Source organism: Musca domestica, unplaced genomic scaffold, assembly GCF_030504385.1.
Source record: "Musca domestica strain aabys unplaced genomic scaffold, Musca_domestica.polishedcontigs.V.1.1 44, whole genome shotgun sequence".
Lineage (NCBI taxonomy): Eukaryota > Metazoa > Arthropoda > Insecta > Diptera > Muscidae > Musca > Musca domestica.
In genome coordinates this window covers 1,726,530-1,744,103 of record NW_026712334.1, presented here as the reverse complement: position 1 = coordinate 1,744,103, position 17,574 = coordinate 1,726,530, and the positions used below count along the sequence as shown (strand labels likewise).

Genomic DNA, 17,574 nt, shown 5'->3' with positions numbered 1-17,574 from the left:
ACTGTACTTTGTTTACAAAAATACATGGACAGACGGAAGGACGGACATGCATAAATCGACTCAGAATGTGATTCTATGCAGATCATCAAAAGGAACTTTGGGTCTATCTCGTTTCCTTTTGCCTGTTACAAACAAATGCACAAAGACATAATACCCTGACCACCTTGTGGTGTAGGGTATAAAGAGCTAAAGAATTGCATCGCTTGGCCGAAAGTGGTGAACTGCCGAATTTGGTTTTCTCCGGTGAGAAAACATTCGTTGGCCAACAGTTTATAAACAAACAAAATGATCGTGTTTACTTGCTAAAGAGCTGAAAATGTGTTGGCCACCAGAACTCGAGCGCCGGCCATGGTGATGGTGTGGGCCACCATAACAGCCGATGGTCGCTCTCCGCTCGTATTAATCGACCGTGGCATCAGAATAAATGCCGAATATTATCGGGAAAATATTCAAATTAAAATCTCAGTCTCTGACATTCCAAAAAAACTCAAGTTTTGAATGCGCGAAAATACTCACGCCAACTGTATTCATACTTACAAACTTATGACTGCGCTGAAATTCTGGAAGACAAACCGATGCAAATATTTTGTTCTGTAAGCCAAATAGGCGAGGAACAAGCAACGAAATATTCAGTTCAATTGATTTATATTTAAAATAAAATTCCATCAGAACGAGGCCTTTCAAAGCTCGTTTGTGAAGCTGTGTGCCGTAATAGTAGAAAAGCAAGTGTAAGGACTATCATTTGATACGGCCAAAAAGTGTCATGTCAGACCGTAGGGCTCTTTGAACCAAAATCCCTTGTATATAACTTACAAAACAGCTTGAAGCCATCACAAGAAGTTTGATTTATACTTACAATCTTCGATACACAGTGGCGCTGCATCTTTGTAAGGTTGGACGGAAACAGAAGTCGTTGTCTAAAGTTAATAAAACTTGGTATAATTAGTTGGTTGATATTTATTTTGGTATGTATTTTTCTTTGGATACTATAAAGAATAATTATTTGGTTTAGATTTATTTTTGGCCCAGTAATATATACTTATTGCATTCCATTACGAATCGTTGTTAAATTAGACTTCGACTGAGACCTAGTATGTAAATGATTTTTCTTTTTCCCCTTATTTTATTATTTTTCCATAGACACGACAACAATGTTCGAATTAATTTGTTAAACTTTATTGTTAATTTTCGTTTACATACATTATTGATCATATAAATAAGTGATTGACAAAAATAATTAGAATTTTCTTATGGTATTTACAATGGCGCTCTTCAAACTTTTCAAACTTCTGATGCTCTTCATACTTTTCATGCTCTTTCTCTCGTCCACATCTCCGTTAATTTTATCCGATGGTGATTTTCGAATGGCATACAATTTGGTCGACTTGTCAGTGCTACCGGATCTATGCGACGAGGAGGGTGTACTACAGACCGGTGATACTGGTTTCTTGTTATTCCAAACTTTTAAAACAAATTTCAATTCCTTGGTCAGAGCTTGTTTAAATGTTAATTTCTCTTCAACAGCCACATGCTGGGCGTAAATCAAGAACTCAGTGATACCAACAACATAGGCTATGAAGAGGCCAACATAGAGGGTATAGAATATGCCTCTGACTTCGGTAAAATTTAAATCATTTGTTTCCGAATTTGATTTGGTTTCTTGGGGGCAATCCTTGTCTTCATTAACCCACCATTTTTTCTTCATCTCAAAAAGTCGTCCTAGTTCGCCAAGTTTCAGAATGGCAACACTTAAATTGGAACGATATTCGGCCCCTATAGGAAGAAAGAGAATACATGTTTATTTTTAAATAAGTAAATCCGTCTTGTCATTAAAATCTTACCAAATGGCACTGCTATGGCATAGTGTTTCTCACCAAAAGTCTCACCCAACATTTTCAATTTACAATTCCGCTCAGTGTTGTATTCCAATGAGGTTGTTTCCATCAGAAACATATAGGAACCATTATTTTTCAACACCCTCTCCACACCTTCTTCATTACTTTTAGTATAGACCGACGGCTCCTGAGACTGCATCATATTATAGGCCAAACGAAAATCGGTGTCATTAGATTCCGAAAAGAATGTATATGTACTACCACCCTCTATGGTGCCGAATTTCACCTCATTTTGTTTGGCCAAATCTTCGACGCCCTTAATGTCACCTTCCATTTTGCTGTTGGTCAAAAAGGCAGCCAAGTTGGCTGTGTAAGAATTGGCTATAATAACAGCAAAAATCCACCACATGGCGTTGAAGGTGCGCATAGGAGCACTGCGCGGTAAGATATCACTGCCCGCTGTCATAATGGAACCCACCGTTAGCCAAAACACATTTGAAACATTCCAAGAATTTTCCAATGCATCTGGATCATTGTTGCAGGGATGGGGATTTTGCCATTCACTTGTCGATATTCTGGAATAAAACAAGTAAAAACGGAGTTAATTTGACCAAGCCAAAACATAAAATATTGTTAAATCAATTGTCTTAAAATCTACAGAATTTGTAAATTAGCGATTAGCGTAAAATTCTAAAATGATTTAAACATGTCTGTCACTCTAACTTTAGAAGGGATCAATATACATAACATAAATTTTGGTGATATGCATATTTTATTGGAATTGAAAACAGGGTTTCAACGTACCTTTTAATATTCAGGATTTTTGATAATTTAAGCCACATTTTCCAACGAATTTATTCGAAACTTGGTATTTGAAGTTGTTAGTAGATACCAACCTCTCAGACGGAAAAAGGTCCATACAGTTGTAGGTCTTCTTTTTTCCCCACAACCCGGAACCTCCCTAAATTTGGTTTATTTTTAATGGTTGTGGCCACACTTTAAGCGGAATTGTTTAAGGTTTGGCATATAAAAGTCCCGACTACTAAAAATTGTCCACATAGGACCACATTTTTCTATATTTCCCATATAGCATTGTACAATAACTCCCAATATTCGGTATTTTGAAGAATTTAGCGGCATTATTCATCGGAGATTTTTCAAATTTTGTATTTAGAGTTCGTAATGCGAACTACAGTCTATGACAAAATATTGTCTATGCAGTTTAAAGTTTGAGGTAAGGTGAAGGGTATTAAAAATCTGGCGAGATTTCAAAACTATATTACAGCGACTTTTGCTGGAAATATGACCAAACCTCAAACATCTTAATCTCGGCCGAGTTTTGAGGCAGAAATATTCAAAATATCGAAAACCAACAATTCTCTTATCAGGAATCCTAATGGGAGCTATATCAAAAGCATTTTTTTATCGTCTGGCACATTATCAGCAGAGATGTATATAAAATAAATGAACTCTATCATGCTTCAACATCACTGACGTAGCGAGTGACCTTCTGAAATTGTCAATTTTTAAATAGTTTTTGATATTTGTTCTTGAAAATTTAAAATTTTTGGTCGGACCTAAAAAAATATATTTTTCAAAAATCCCCAGTAACTAGTCTGACATTCCTTCAAAAATGTTCCCTAAATCTGATTTTAATGGTTCGATGTTCTATCAAAAACATTCCAAAAATCCATTATTATTGTTGATGGTTCTTAATAATGAATTCTACTCCTTGTAGCAAATCATTGTCTACATAGGTCCGCTTTTTTCTGTAACTCCCATATAACTGTACTTCCCGCCATTCGGTATTATTACGACTTTAAAACTCGTAATATATTTCAACTACGTAGAAAATATCCGGTAAAATAACCAATAAAATAACCGGAAAATAACCATCGGCTTTACCACTGTCAAAATGGAAATGGACCCTATATTCAATACCGATTTTTAAAGTTTTCTTGAAATTATGGTGGAGGGTATTAAAAATTCTACCCGGTTGAAATTTAGTATCAATTAGTACGTTTTGTGCAATTTATTCTAAGCTTTTCGAAATCTATATAAGACAAAAATGAATAATTACAGGGTGAGATGAAAAAACTGCAACCAAATTAAGACTGTCATTTCTCAGCCACTCGTCCGACAGCTGCTCAAATTATTCCAGTGACAGTTCATTATATTTTTTACAAGCGTACAAAAGCATTTTCCAGAAAAACAGTTATTCGTGATGTAATTCAAGCGTGATAGTATGATTTCTTTACATTTGGCTTGAAAACCACAAGTGACTATTGTTAGAGCACCCCAGCATTTAAATGTGAATAAATCTTTTGTGTCTCGTACCAGCGCTCGTTACCGTGATACGGGTAGCGTAGCCCGACGTCAAGGAAGTGGACGTCAAGAAAAAAGCAACATCATCGGCCATGGTGATGGTGTGCGCCTCCATTACAGCCGATGGTCGCTCTCCACTCGTATTAATCGACCGTGGCATCAGAATAAATGCCGAATATTATCGCGAAAATATTATGGAGGGTTTGTTAAAGGACTCAACAGGACTCAGCACCATCGCACACAAGAATGGTTACAAAATGAGGTTTCTCGCTTCATTTCCAGCGAACAATGGCCACCAAAATCTCCAGATACCGATCCGTTGGACTATTGTGTCTGGAGTATTTTGGAAAGCAATTTTAGCACTAAAAATACGAAAGTGTCGATCACCTCAAGCAAGCGCTTCTCCCGCAGAGCAACATTTGGGCAGCGTGTGACGGTTTCATTGGCCGTTTGAAGGCCTTAATTCGTGCCAAAGGTGACCAATTCCAACAAATCTAAACTCATTCTAAAATTTAATGCTGTTTCCGACATTGTTTGCTTTCATTCGTAAAATTAAAAAAAAAAAAACAAGTAAGCAAAGGCTACAGTCGAGCGGGGCCGACCGTTGAATACCCTACAACACTAATAAAACATACAGTTTATATAGGCGAGATACTCGAAAGAATTCCACAAGATATTGTGACAATTAATAAAAGAAAACCATCAGGTTCCGTTCTCTAATTTTCGAATAATAGCAACTTAAACTAATTTGCTCATTTCCAATTTATTGGTAGATGTTGCACTTAAATGGTCTTCCTAGATCTGGAACCAATATTTCCCAAAGACCTATAATATCTCAGAAGAGGCAAAAGATTAACATTTATTATTGGTTTTTGACTGAAACGCATCTATATGAGATACAGACATTTGACTATATTCCTCAACGAAATAGTCAGAAGTGCGTCTTTCCTGTATTTGTGAATTCTCCAAAAAGTCACTGGAATGGACATTTTCGTATTTTGTCTACAAAAGTTGGCAAACTATTTTACACATTGAATATTTTTAGATGGCCATCCGAAACTGCTTGGCTTTCGCAATGCCCGGTAACACCCATTCAAATGTGCGTGAGGATCGGCCAATAATTACGACCTGCTGATAATTTTGCATTTTTTTGCTCCATTTCAACCCCCAAAATATATGGCGATAATCTCCAAAAAGAGTAGGCTTCTATTCTGACCCTCATCTTATCCCCATGCAAAATTTCGTAAGGATCGGGCCATAAATGCGATCTGTATATGATATCCTGATATCCTAACTACTTAGTTTTGTTAGCTGTAGAAATATTACCAAATGTTTAATTCAAAATGAAAATATGCCAAAAATGTGACAAAATTGAAAAAATGTGAGAAAATTTTACAAAATCAATATTTTCATCTTTAGAGAGATATGTTTATGCGATTTTTTAGACGTTTTTTCTTTCCTGCCAAGAGGCCATTCTGAATTAATGAGAACTGTCGAAATCAGTTCAGCCGTTCTCGACATATAAGAGATTTTTCAAGCCTATCTTCTTTGATAAACATATATATCGCACATATTTTGCTATATATCCGTTTTGTTGGATGTTAACATCAATGTAAAGATCAGAAGTAACCTTGTCATGGCTTTGTGATTTCGCCGGGATTTAAAATATTCGCGGTTTAATGAAAAATTTTGAATTTTTTTTAACACAAAAGATATGGTCTATTTTACCCGCTAAATATTATCCGATGACCACCCAAATTGGTGGGCTTCTTCCCCGCCCTAAACTCTAGCTACATGCGAAATTCCGCGTCGATTGGTCTATAATTGCGACCTGTATAGCTACTGCAAAATCCGACATTTTTTCAGTATTTGGTCCATTTCAACCCCTAAACATTTGGCGATCATCTCCAAAAGAAATAGGGTTCTATTCTGACATTAACCCCACCTCCATTCTAAATTTCGTGAAGATCGGGCCATAATTGCGACCTGTAGAGTGATTACAAATTAACATGGACAGACGGACAGACGGACGGACGGACATACATAGCTAGATCGACTCAGCTCGGCGAGCTAGGAAGATCCATATATACTTTCCTATATGGGAAACCAATATTTCGAGGTGTTACATAATTTTTGGGCCAATCAAACTTATAATACCCCCAACACATAGTGTTGTAGGGTATAATTATGTTGTTTGACTTTGTTGCATATTTTTCTTCATCTAAGCCTGTATAGTTATATATCTAAAATATATGCCAAATATTGTACCATTTACTATTTTCCTACACGTATTGTACGTAATTCCTTAATAACCTCTTCATCTGAATTGTACACAATAACAATGGCAATAATACTAAATTTCATCACCCAAAACCATGTTTTACCAAATTTAGTTCCATTTGGTAAGATTGCTACACTTAAGTTGGTATTTCCAAAACCACCTCACATCAGGCATGATTCTTAACTTTGATTCACAAATACAATTTCAAGAATTCAGTTTTATCCGTAAAACATCATGGTACCAAAATTGTAGCTTTCGTACACTTGAAGTTTAAATTTCCTAAAAACCCTTTGGTATATGTATACTTCATTCCGCCAGTGACCGCTCCTTCTTCTTATCATACCCTTGTAATAAAAATTTACTAAAATCTAGACTTCTCATCTTCGCCCTAAGGTTAACCTCACCCAAAACTGCATGATTCTATCATCGTCTGGATGTTGATGAATCAGTCAATTAGTCAAGAAATCAGTCACTCGACTCTTTTATTAAAATAGAAAGTGATATAACTCCCATACTTGCCTTGCCATAAAGAGAAATAAAAATGCCATAATAAAAACCGACAACATGACATAAATCCAAACTTCATTGGTAAACGGCTCCAAGAAGGCATTCCAAGGTTTCTGTTCAATAGGTTTTTCATAGGCCAAAATACTGATACCCAATTGCATGAATGGTACCGTAAAGTCCACCACCGTCTTACGTTTCTGGGTAATTGTCAGATCACATATACCCATGTGAGCATCCTAAATGTGAAATACATTCAATTTTGTTTTTATAAAAAATAATTCAAGATCTTACATTATTTATCAATTCACCAATAATACCATCCCATTGATTGGTCTCCTTGTTTAATTTACCATACGAATTGTCCGCAACCGGAACAAATAAATAATCAAAACTTAAAATATTTGCAATGGCATCGATTAAATCAACAGCATATCCGATATAACGATCGTTGCCGGTGCGGTTTTCGGCATCTTCCCTGAAAATGTTCGACTTTAGTTTTGTATTACAATCAACTGTTCTCCGATGAGGTATACTTCAACATAAAATAGGGTTCTCCAATACGTGTAGCCACTTTGTAAATTATCTTTTTTATATTTGTCATTTCCACCACTTTTTGACTAATATGACCATTCGGACTCCATGTGGCCAATACATAATTATCGATCGGTTCATAAATTTCCAGCGTGAAATTAATCCTTTGACCACCTTCATCGAATTGCATATAGCTCATGTGAAAATTACGATCATCCGAAGAGGCAAGCTAAATAGTTGAAAAAGATTATTTTTTAGAATAGTGTAATAAACTAGTGGTCAAAATAATAGCACTAATGTTTTGTCTTCTAAATTAGAGTTTTATATATGACGAGCTTCGCTTTTGACCCCTTTTGATTTTATATACGAATATCTTGAATATTTACCACTTTGAATATTTAGTAGATTTCGTATAAGTAATTTTGGTACTACGGCTTTAGAGTGGTTTAAATTCGATGTATTTTTATGTCGAACCAAGTCTCGTTGCTATGGAGTGCATGTTATGACTTTCGAAACACTTAAATTCTTTACATCAAATTAGAGGGAAATATATATGTGGGAGGTGTATCCAAAATTGAACCGATCTCGAAAAAACTTGGAAAAGGTCGTATTAAAGTGTACAATATCTTGTTCCGTAAATCCTTATTATGGAGTGTATAATATAGATTTGAGTGACTTAGATACAAAATGGGATGAGACTTTTTTATGGGAGTTAAAGCTATATCTGAATCGAAATTCAGCATCCCATCTGGGCTAATATTACACACTTGGCGAACAATATTCTTAAAATCGAACGAAGATATATGTGGGAGATATACCCCAATTCTAAACCGATGTCATTAAAATTTGACAGATATATTTCTGAGTTGTATCTGACCATATACTATTGTTGTGGATTGCATATAACGAATGTGGGTGACCTAAACACCAAATCGGGTGAAATATATATATGGAAGCTATAGCTATGTCTGAACCGATTTTTACCAAACTTGCTTCTGGGGTGAATTCGATTGGATATGCTGAATTCTATTTCATTTGGCCTGATATTAACCGGATAATGATATATATGGGAGCTGTATCCAAATCTGAACTGATCACAAAAAATCTTGGTAGGAGCTGTATCTGATATCTAAATACCAAATCGGATGAAACATATATATGAGAGCTATAGCTATGAATGAACCGATTTTCAGGAAATTTGAAGTATTTGCTTCTGGGCTGAATTCGATCGGGTATGCATGAATATTACGCATTGGAGGACAATAAAATCGAAATCGGACGAAAATATGTAGGTGAGCTATATCTAAATCTGATTGTCACCAATTTCAAATTCATTTTTCTACTGAATGCCGGCACTCATTCCAAATTTTATAGGAATTGGACATACATATAGTATTTGGTGCATTAAATATATGAAATCGGCCGAAAATATATGTATGGGAGCTACATCCAAATCTGTGCCGATTTCAATATAATTTATTACATAATTTTGGTACCAAACTTCTTCTCTTATTCCGAATTTTATTGGAATCGGACATACATATCGTGTTTGGTGCATCAAATATGTGAAATCGGACGAAAATATATATGGGAGCTATTTTGTGCATCAAATCGGGCGAAAATATAATTGGGACCTATATTCAAATCTGTACCTATTTCAATATAATTTAGCAAATTTATTTTTGTACCAAATTCCGTTAAACATTTCAAATTTGAAGACTGTATATATAACAGATCAATAGATATGTGCATACGCGATTCTGATGCTATAACTGAAGTTCCAAGTGGAATTCCTTTAGGAATTGATATAGCCTATGTCAGGCGATATTTGGAAACTTGCAGGAAAATCTGTTTAGCGGGTTTTGAGTCTAAAAAATTTCAAACAAACAATCAAATGTACAAACATCTTCCTCTGTTATTGATATGGAAGAAACATATTATTTGGATACTGTTATTTCATCTTCCTCTTTCCTCATCAACTTACCACTTTCATAACTCGATTTATGTACAAGCCCATAGGCCAAGGATTTTCATTGCCTTCCTCGTACGTGTACGGCGTACCTGGCGGGTTTATTTCGTACATAACACTGATATTTTTAACGGCCAAATAAAATAGCATAACGGCGTCGTGAATTAGGTCTGGTAACAGTTTCATAGTTGGCAAGTCGATTTCATTCCAAATGCTTTCCTACAAAAAATTTTTTTTGTAAGCAAATATATTGCCGATACGGTTACATACCTCCAAATTATCAACTTCATGTTGTTTCATACGAATGGCAGTTACATTGGCAGCAAATGTCACATTGTCTTTTAACTCCTCTAAACCAGATATTTGGGTGTCTAAATTCGTTAAAAATAAATGCTGAAAAGAAGGTGAGAAAAGTAGTTCCTTGTAGAAATGGTGAAGTAATTTAAAATGTCACTTATTGTTGGCCAAATACACCTCTCCATATAACTATAAAAATGTATAACAATATTCCCAATGCGACATTTTATTAAAATGTGTATCTTCAGTCAATTTTTCCATAAATAATTAATACCATTATTTAAGCATAGGGTTTTTTTTATTTTCACAACTTACATTAAACTGCGCCGTCATTCCATATGGAATCGAAGAGTTCAGAAGCTCCACCAGCATATCGGGTGGACAATCCAAAATAATTCGTCTTTCTCCCTTAATACTCTTCCATAAAATGCGATGATCTACGCCTCTCTTAAATGTTCGAACACGAACAATTTTTTCATTGAGGTCTCTTAGCTGGATGAGATCTTGTAAACGAAATGGAGCACTGGCTAAAAATACAAAGGAAAAGAAATAATAATAAAATAATATCTTTTTTACACATTTTCATCTTACCATCGTCCTCATCATAGATTATCGTAAATTTTCTCCAGCCATAATTCTGTACAATATCCGCATACGCTTTCGACAGCACCGGCTGAGAGGGAAAGACATTGAGAGACATTTGATGGTTAATCTTCAAGAGATCGTTCTCTTCCTCCAAATAATCGAAGAGCATGTGCGGTATGCCGGTGGCATTACAAATAAGCGAGACAATATCTAAACATATGAATAAAAACAATAAGAAGAAAAGCATAAACAAAGAAAATGCAATAGCAAAGAAACCAATGTGAAAAACATGGATATTTTTGTCGCCACCGCTCCATCATAAAATAAATGTGGGTCACACATTTTGTGTGGGGATGGAAAATAGATCTACATATGAAAGAGTACTAAAGCATTTTCGAAACAGTGATGGAAAATCAAAATTTATTGAAAATAAACAATATTTGTAAATAAAAGAAAATAAAATGTATGGATGGAAAGATGTATATTGTACCATTACGAAGACATTATAAAACCTACCCAAAAATGGTCGAAAATTTGGGAAAAATGATTATATACACTGATGGCCAAAAATAAAGCAACTGAAATTACAAGAAGAATGAATGCCCTGTAACTTCTCCAAAAATTATGAAAATGAGAAAGTTTTTCTTGTTTTAAATTAGGTACTTTATTCACTTTTTAAAAACCTAAAACATAAAACCAAAATTCATTTTTATATAAAAAATAATGTTTGGTTTTTATTGTAATATTTATCGGTTTTTGCTTCCTTCGATAATTTCGCTTGTCATAAATCCTTTTTTCTCTTCGTTTTTAAGTACTGTCCAAAAAATTTTTAAAAAAGGCTATAAGCAAATACAGTACCTGAATAAAACAGCAAATTATCAGTGACTATCAAAACAACGTATCACAGAAAATGATTTCCGAGAAATATTTCATAAATATTTATGTGATTTCATAATTATTTCTGTATACTAAGACGGTTTTTTGAAACTGGATCAGTAGTAACAGTCTATAACGGATGAAGGCCGTGAAAAACTTCAGCCCGTACTGATCCACAAATTGTGAGAGAAATAAAAAACAACTATTTAAGAGTTCAACTGGATTGGTGAGAGAGCAATCATTGGATATAAGCTCGAGATCAGTGCGTAGACGAGTAGTGGCAGCTGGTCTGCATGCCCGTAAGACATCAAAAAAACCATTTATATCTGAAAAAATCAGAAAGGCTTTCGGAAACGATAATATTAAGTGGAATCAAGCTCAATGGGAAAAACATTATTTCTGGGATGAGTCTACGTTTAGTATTAAAGGCTCAGACGTGAAAAATTTTACGGTGAGAAGACCAAAAAAATGAAGGACTCAAGCCGCAGTGTTGCAAAGATACAGTGAAGTATGAGGGGGGTCAAAAATGGCGTGGCGCTGTTTTTATACCCTCCACCATACTATGGAGGGTATATTAATTATACCCTACAACACTATGTGTTGGGGGTATTATAAGTTTGATTGGGCCAAAAATTATGTAACACCACGAAATATTGATTTCCCACATAGGAAAGTATATATGGATCTTCCTATCTCGCCGAGCTGAGTCGATCTAGCTATGTATGTCCGTCCGTCCGTCTGTCCGTCTGTCCGTCTGTCCGTCTGTCCATGTTAATTTGTAATCACTCTACAGGTCGCAATTATGGTCCGATCTTCACGAAATTTAAAATGGAGGTGGGGCCTGGGTCAGAATAGAACCCTATTTCTTTTGGTGATGATCGCATAATATTTAGGGGTTGAAATGGACCAAAAACTGAAAAAATTCCTGATTTTGCACTTGCTCTACAGGTCGCAATTATAGACCAATCGACGCGGAATTTCGCATGTAGCTAGAGTTTAGGGCTGGCACCTACCCATTTGGGTGGTCATCGGATAATATTTAGCGGGTAAAATAGACCATATCTTTTTTGTTGAAAAAAATCAAAATTTTTCATTAAACCGCGAATATTTTAAATCCCGGCGAAATCACAAAGCCATGATAAGGTTACTTCTGATCTTTACATTGATGTTAACATCCAACAAATCGGAAATATAGCAAAATATGTGCGATATATATGTTTATCAAAGAAGATATGCTTGAAAAATCTCTTATATATCGAGAACGGCTGAACTGATTTCGACAGTTCTCATTAATTCAGAATGGCCTATTGGCAGGAAAGAAAAAACGTCTAAAAAATCACATAAAAATATCTCTCTAAAGATGAAAATATTGGATTTGTAACATTTTCTCATATTTTTTTTAATTTTGTCATATTTTTTGGCATATTTTCATTTTGAATTAAACATTTGGTAATATTTCTACAGCTAACAAAACTAAGTAGTTAGGATATCAGGATATCATATACAGATCGCATTTATGGCCCGATCCTTACGAAATTTTGCATGGAGATAAGATGAGGGTCAGAATAAAAGCCTATTCTTTTTGGAGATGATCGCCATATATTTAGGGGTTGAAATGGACTAAAAAACTGCAAAATTATCAGCAGGTCGTAATTATGGGGGTTACCGGACATTGCAAAAGCCAAGCAGTTTTGGATGGCCATCCAAAAATATTCAATGTGTGAAGGAGTTTGCCAACTTTTGTAGACAAAATAGGAAAATGTCCATTCCAGTGACTTTTTTTGGAGAATTCACAAATACAGGAAAGACGCACTTCTGACTATTTCGTTAACGAATAATATTTAGATGGTCATCGGATAATATTTAGAGGGTAAAACAGACCATTTCTTTGTGTTGAAAAAATTCAAAATTTTTCATTAAACCGCGAATATTTTAAATCCCGGCGAACTCACAAAGCCATGACAAGGTTACTTCTGACCTTTACATTGATGTTAACATCCAACAAATCGGATATATAGCAAAATATGTGCGATATATATGTCTATCAAAGAAGATATGCTTGAAAGATCTCTTATATGTCGAGAACGACTGAACTGATTTTGACAGTTCTCATTAATTCAGAATGGCCTCTTGGCAGGGAAGAAAAACGACTAAAAAAATCGCATAAAAATATCTCTCTATAGATGAAAATATTGATTTTGTAACATTTTCTCATATTTTTTTCAATTTTGTCATATTTTTGGCATATTTTCATTTTGAATTAAACATTTGGTAATATTTCTACAGCTAACAAAACTAAGTAGTTAGGATATCAGGATATCATATACAGATCGCATTTATTGCCCGATCCTTACGAAATTTTGCATGGGGTTAAGATGAGGGTCAGAATAGAAGCCTACTCTTTTTGGAGATGATCGCCATATATTTAGGGGTTGAAATGGACCAAAAAACTGCAAAATTGTCGGCAGGTCGTAATTATTGCCCAATCCTCACGCACATTTGGATGGGGGTTACCGGACATTGCAAAAGCCAAGCAGTTTTGGATGGCCATCCCAAAAATATTCAATGTGTGAAATAGTTTGCCAACTTTTGTAGACAAAATACGAAAATGTCCATTCCGGTGACTTTTTGGAGAATTCACAAATACAGGAAAGACGCACTTCTGACTATTTCGTTAACGCTGATTTCGTTGCGTTTCAGTCAAAAACCAATAATAAATGTTAATCTTTTGCCACGTCTGAGGGATTATAGGTCTTTGGGAAATATTGGTTCCAGATCTAGGAAGACCATTTACGTACAACATCTACCAATATATTGGAAATGTGTAAATTCGTTTAAGTTGCTATTATTCGAAAATTAGAGAACGGAACCTGATGGTTTTCTTTTATTATTTGTCACAATATCTTGTGGAATTCTTCCGAGTATCTCGCCTATATAAACTGTATCGTTTACTATAGTGGTGTAGGGTATTCAACGGTCGGCACCGCTCGACTGTAGCCTTTGCTTACTTGTTTTGTCATTCCGTTTGTAACTCCTCGAAATACTCACGTCAGACCCAACAAAGTATATATATTCTTGATCAGCGTAAAATTCTAAGACGATTTAGCCATGTCCGTCTGTCTGTCTGTGTGTCTGTCTGTCCGTCTGTCTGTCTGTCTGTCTGTCTGTTGTAATCACGCTATCTTTCGAACAAATTGAGATAGAAGGCTAAAATTTTGCACACATGTTTATTTTGCCAGTAGGCAGGTTAAGTTCGTAAATGGGTCCAAGTTTTCACATAGCCCCCATATAACGGTACCTCTCGATATTCGGTATTTTGATGATTTTAGCTACATTATTCACCGTTTATTTCAAGTTCCGAATTTGAATTTGGTTATGACTTATGACAAATAATGCATGTGTGTGTCCACGTCGTATAGGCACCAATATAACGGCAATATGCGGTATTTTTACAAATTTACCAAAGTTTTTTCAGGATTTTATTTCCAAATTCGTTCCAAATGGTGGAGGGTATTCAAAGTTCGGCCCGGCCGAACTTACTGCTTTTTAACTTGTTAGTATTGTAAATAACTTAGCAAGATTTTCCATTGAAATAAGCTGTAATTTGATATTTTGTACTTAATACGTTTAGAATACCGTGTTGTCAACCCCCAGAAAACATTGGTTAGGTACCTGGGCCTGAGAGAAATATCTGAAACAATGAGATAACTTCAAAGATATAACCCCAAAACGCGGGCATATATTTATAATTTTTGCAAGGATGGGCTCTTCATACAAAGAACTTAAATTACCAAAACTTGTCGAAATAAGCCTTTTAGAGGGTATAAAAGTCAAATAAAAACCGAAAACAAAAAGTCTGGCAAGTCATGTAAGACTTAATTATGGAATGTAGTAAATGAGTTTACCTTTATTGTTTTGCCATGATTGTAAGTCAAATTGTAGAAAATCTCATGCGATAAAAAATATGAGAAACAATAAAAAAATATTGCAGAAAAATATTCACAATTTATTGGCATCTTTTAATGCGATTTTTCTAGATTTTATTTCTTTCTGCCGAAAAGCCATTCTGAATTAGTAGGAGTTGTCAAAATCCGCACAGCGGTCTATGTTATACATGAAACTGTATATATTTTGGTATATGTACACGATATCTTGGATATCAACATCAATGTAACGGTCATAAGCTCAATACCAAAAGTTCTGCAGACCAAAGACACTTCTGAGTAAAATTTTATAAACTTTCTTCAATTCGTTCGGAAGCTAGAGTGGTTGCCACAGACGGACATGGCTAAGTCGACATAGAATTTTATGCTTATCAAGAATATGTGGGTTCTAATATGTATACTTCGAGGTGTTACAAACGAAATGACAAACTTAATGTACTATCCATACTATGGTGGAGGGTATAAAAATATATTCTTTTCATTTACCCTCTATATGAATACAATTGCTAGATATTTAAAAATGTTTATTTTCCTAATAGTGGAGGGAATCTTAACCGTCGAACTTAACTGTGTGTTTACCTGTTGCAGTTTATTTTGTTTGCCTATATCCCCGAAATGTAAACGGGAGTACTCCTAAAGTATACTCTATTTTCCTGTGCCACTCAAATAGCGAAATCGAAAAAATTTTACTTTTGTAGAGTACTCTCTTAGATGGTTTGTTATGTTATTTTTGTATTATTTGCAACACACAACTGTAAATAAATCAAAAATAAATAGGATTATGGGCGATCTCTACAATCTAAACATAAGATAGTGTTGCTGCTTTTATTGTTTTTTTTTACACAAAATCGACTAGCCTTTGCAACATGGGAAATAAAGGTATAGACTAAAAAGTTGTATCATCTGTTATGCTCGAAAAAAGTGTTTCAGTTTACTGTCCCAATGAACAACCATGGCCTGGGAGGGTAAACAAAAAAAAACTTTTTAGTCTATACGTTTATTTGTCTAAACTTGAAATATTCCTCTTCAGTTGATATTCTCTTCTTGTCTATTGTACAGGCTCTATCCCTCTTCCACAGCTACATCACTTTACTACTTCACACACACAAATCCTCCAATAAAATATATTGTTTTTACTCTATTTTACTCTTCCGTACAACGTACTAGTATTTGCAATTTGCCATCACTGGTCGTTCGTGCAAACATTGTTCATACATACCACTGTCTGCCTTTGAACTTGGTCCAAAAATAACTGCAGCGCCATTCTCTATTAGTTTATTGACTGAAATATTATTAACAAAAATAAATCACTTTAGTATAAAATTTTTCATTTTTCCAAAACAACAAACAAATTACTGACCTTTATTCTCTAAAATTGCCGAACTATCATAATCGTAAAGTTTTTCAATTAACGGATTTAATTTGAAATTCACTTCATTTTGATTGTTGATTAAATTAATTGTTGTAACAAATGATTCTTCGATTTCGTATTCATCGTCATAAAATAATGCACCTTTAAATAAAGAAACCAAATTTTTTTATTCCAATTTTTGTTTTAATCGAAAAAGTTTTTACCAATATTTATATTTTCAATTTGCTGCGATTTTCGTATAAATAGCACCGCAATGAGAAAAACACTCCAAGTAAAACTATTTCTCATTTTGTTTTGCATTACATTACAAATTTCGGTTATAATGAATTATATGTATATTTGGGAGCAGATATGATACTTTCAATATTTATTTCACATATAATATATTTTTTCACAAGGCGAAACATTCCATCAGCGCACACACGAATCTTGAAACTAACTAAATATTAGATCGACACATAAAAATTTTTGGAAAATATTTTCGAGAGAGAAAAATGGATCTTCTCAACATTTGGCGACAAACAAATGTTCTCTTTTCCACATTTTGTATACAAATACATTTTGTTGATATATTTTCGGAGGAAAACATGTGGAAAGCATTACGGAAGAAAATCAGAATGCACATTTGTTGTTAATAGGCATAGATAAAAAATTAGCATTAGAAAACAAATACAGTTACTATGTTTGCTGCCGTTAGGTGTTTTTTAAGGACAGATTTTCTAGACGAAGTATAGTAGAAGTATTTGATATATTTTGGAATCTCAATAAATAAAACTAATCCTAGAAAAAATAGTTTAATGAAGTCCCTAAGTAACGACAAGTAACATATTCATGATCACCATAAAATTCTAATTCGATTTAACGATGTCCGTTTGTGTGTGGCACAACAATTTGTTTTGTGTCTACGGTGGTTGGTATTGAAAATGATATATATATATTTTTTTTCAGATTTTGGTATAGCCCCCATATAACGGTACCTCCCGATATTCGGTATTTTGATGATTTTCGCCAAACTTTTTCACGGATTTCTCTAAAAAATGGTTTTTGTAGGT

At 34.5% G+C, this 17,574-nt stretch overlaps 1 protein-coding gene across 1 annotated transcript; it reads right to left on the bottom strand.

Moving 5' to 3' along the window:
- Positions 1 to 1,156: 1,156 nt before the first annotated feature.
- LOC109612276 (glutamate receptor ionotropic, kainate 2) lies at positions 1,157 to 16,865 on the bottom strand. Its single transcript, XM_059127330.1, has 12 exons — positions 16,726 to 16,865; positions 16,511 to 16,663; positions 16,370 to 16,432; positions 10,337 to 10,540; positions 10,061 to 10,272; positions 9,719 to 9,841; positions 9,464 to 9,667; positions 7,482 to 7,708; positions 7,240 to 7,423; positions 6,961 to 7,184; positions 1,842 to 2,410; positions 1,157 to 1,773 (listed from the first exon to the last, which is right to left on the bottom strand). The coding sequence occupies exons 1-12, from the start codon at positions 16,820 to 16,822 to the stop codon at positions 1,238 to 1,240; spliced, it is 2,796 nt and encodes a 931-aa protein (XP_058983313.1). The 5' UTR covers positions 16,823 to 16,865; the 3' UTR covers positions 1,157 to 1,237.
- Between the last annotated feature and the right edge of the window lie 709 nt (positions 16,866 to 17,574).

Bases quoted from the DNA above. Each gene is read 5' to 3' on its own strand.
- LOC109612276 (XM_059127330.1), bottom strand. From the start codon at position 16,822: ATGCAAAACAAAATGAGAAATAGTTTTACTTGGAGTGTTTTTCTCATT. The intron at 16,433-16,510 runs GTCAGTAATTTG...ATAATATTTCAG, and splicing joins GGCAATTTTAGAGAATAAAG to TCAATAAACTAATAGAGAAT. The intron at 9,668-9,718 runs GTATGTAACCGT...AATTTTTTGTAG, and splicing joins ATGAAGTTGATAATTTGGAG to GAAAGCATTTGGAATGAAAT.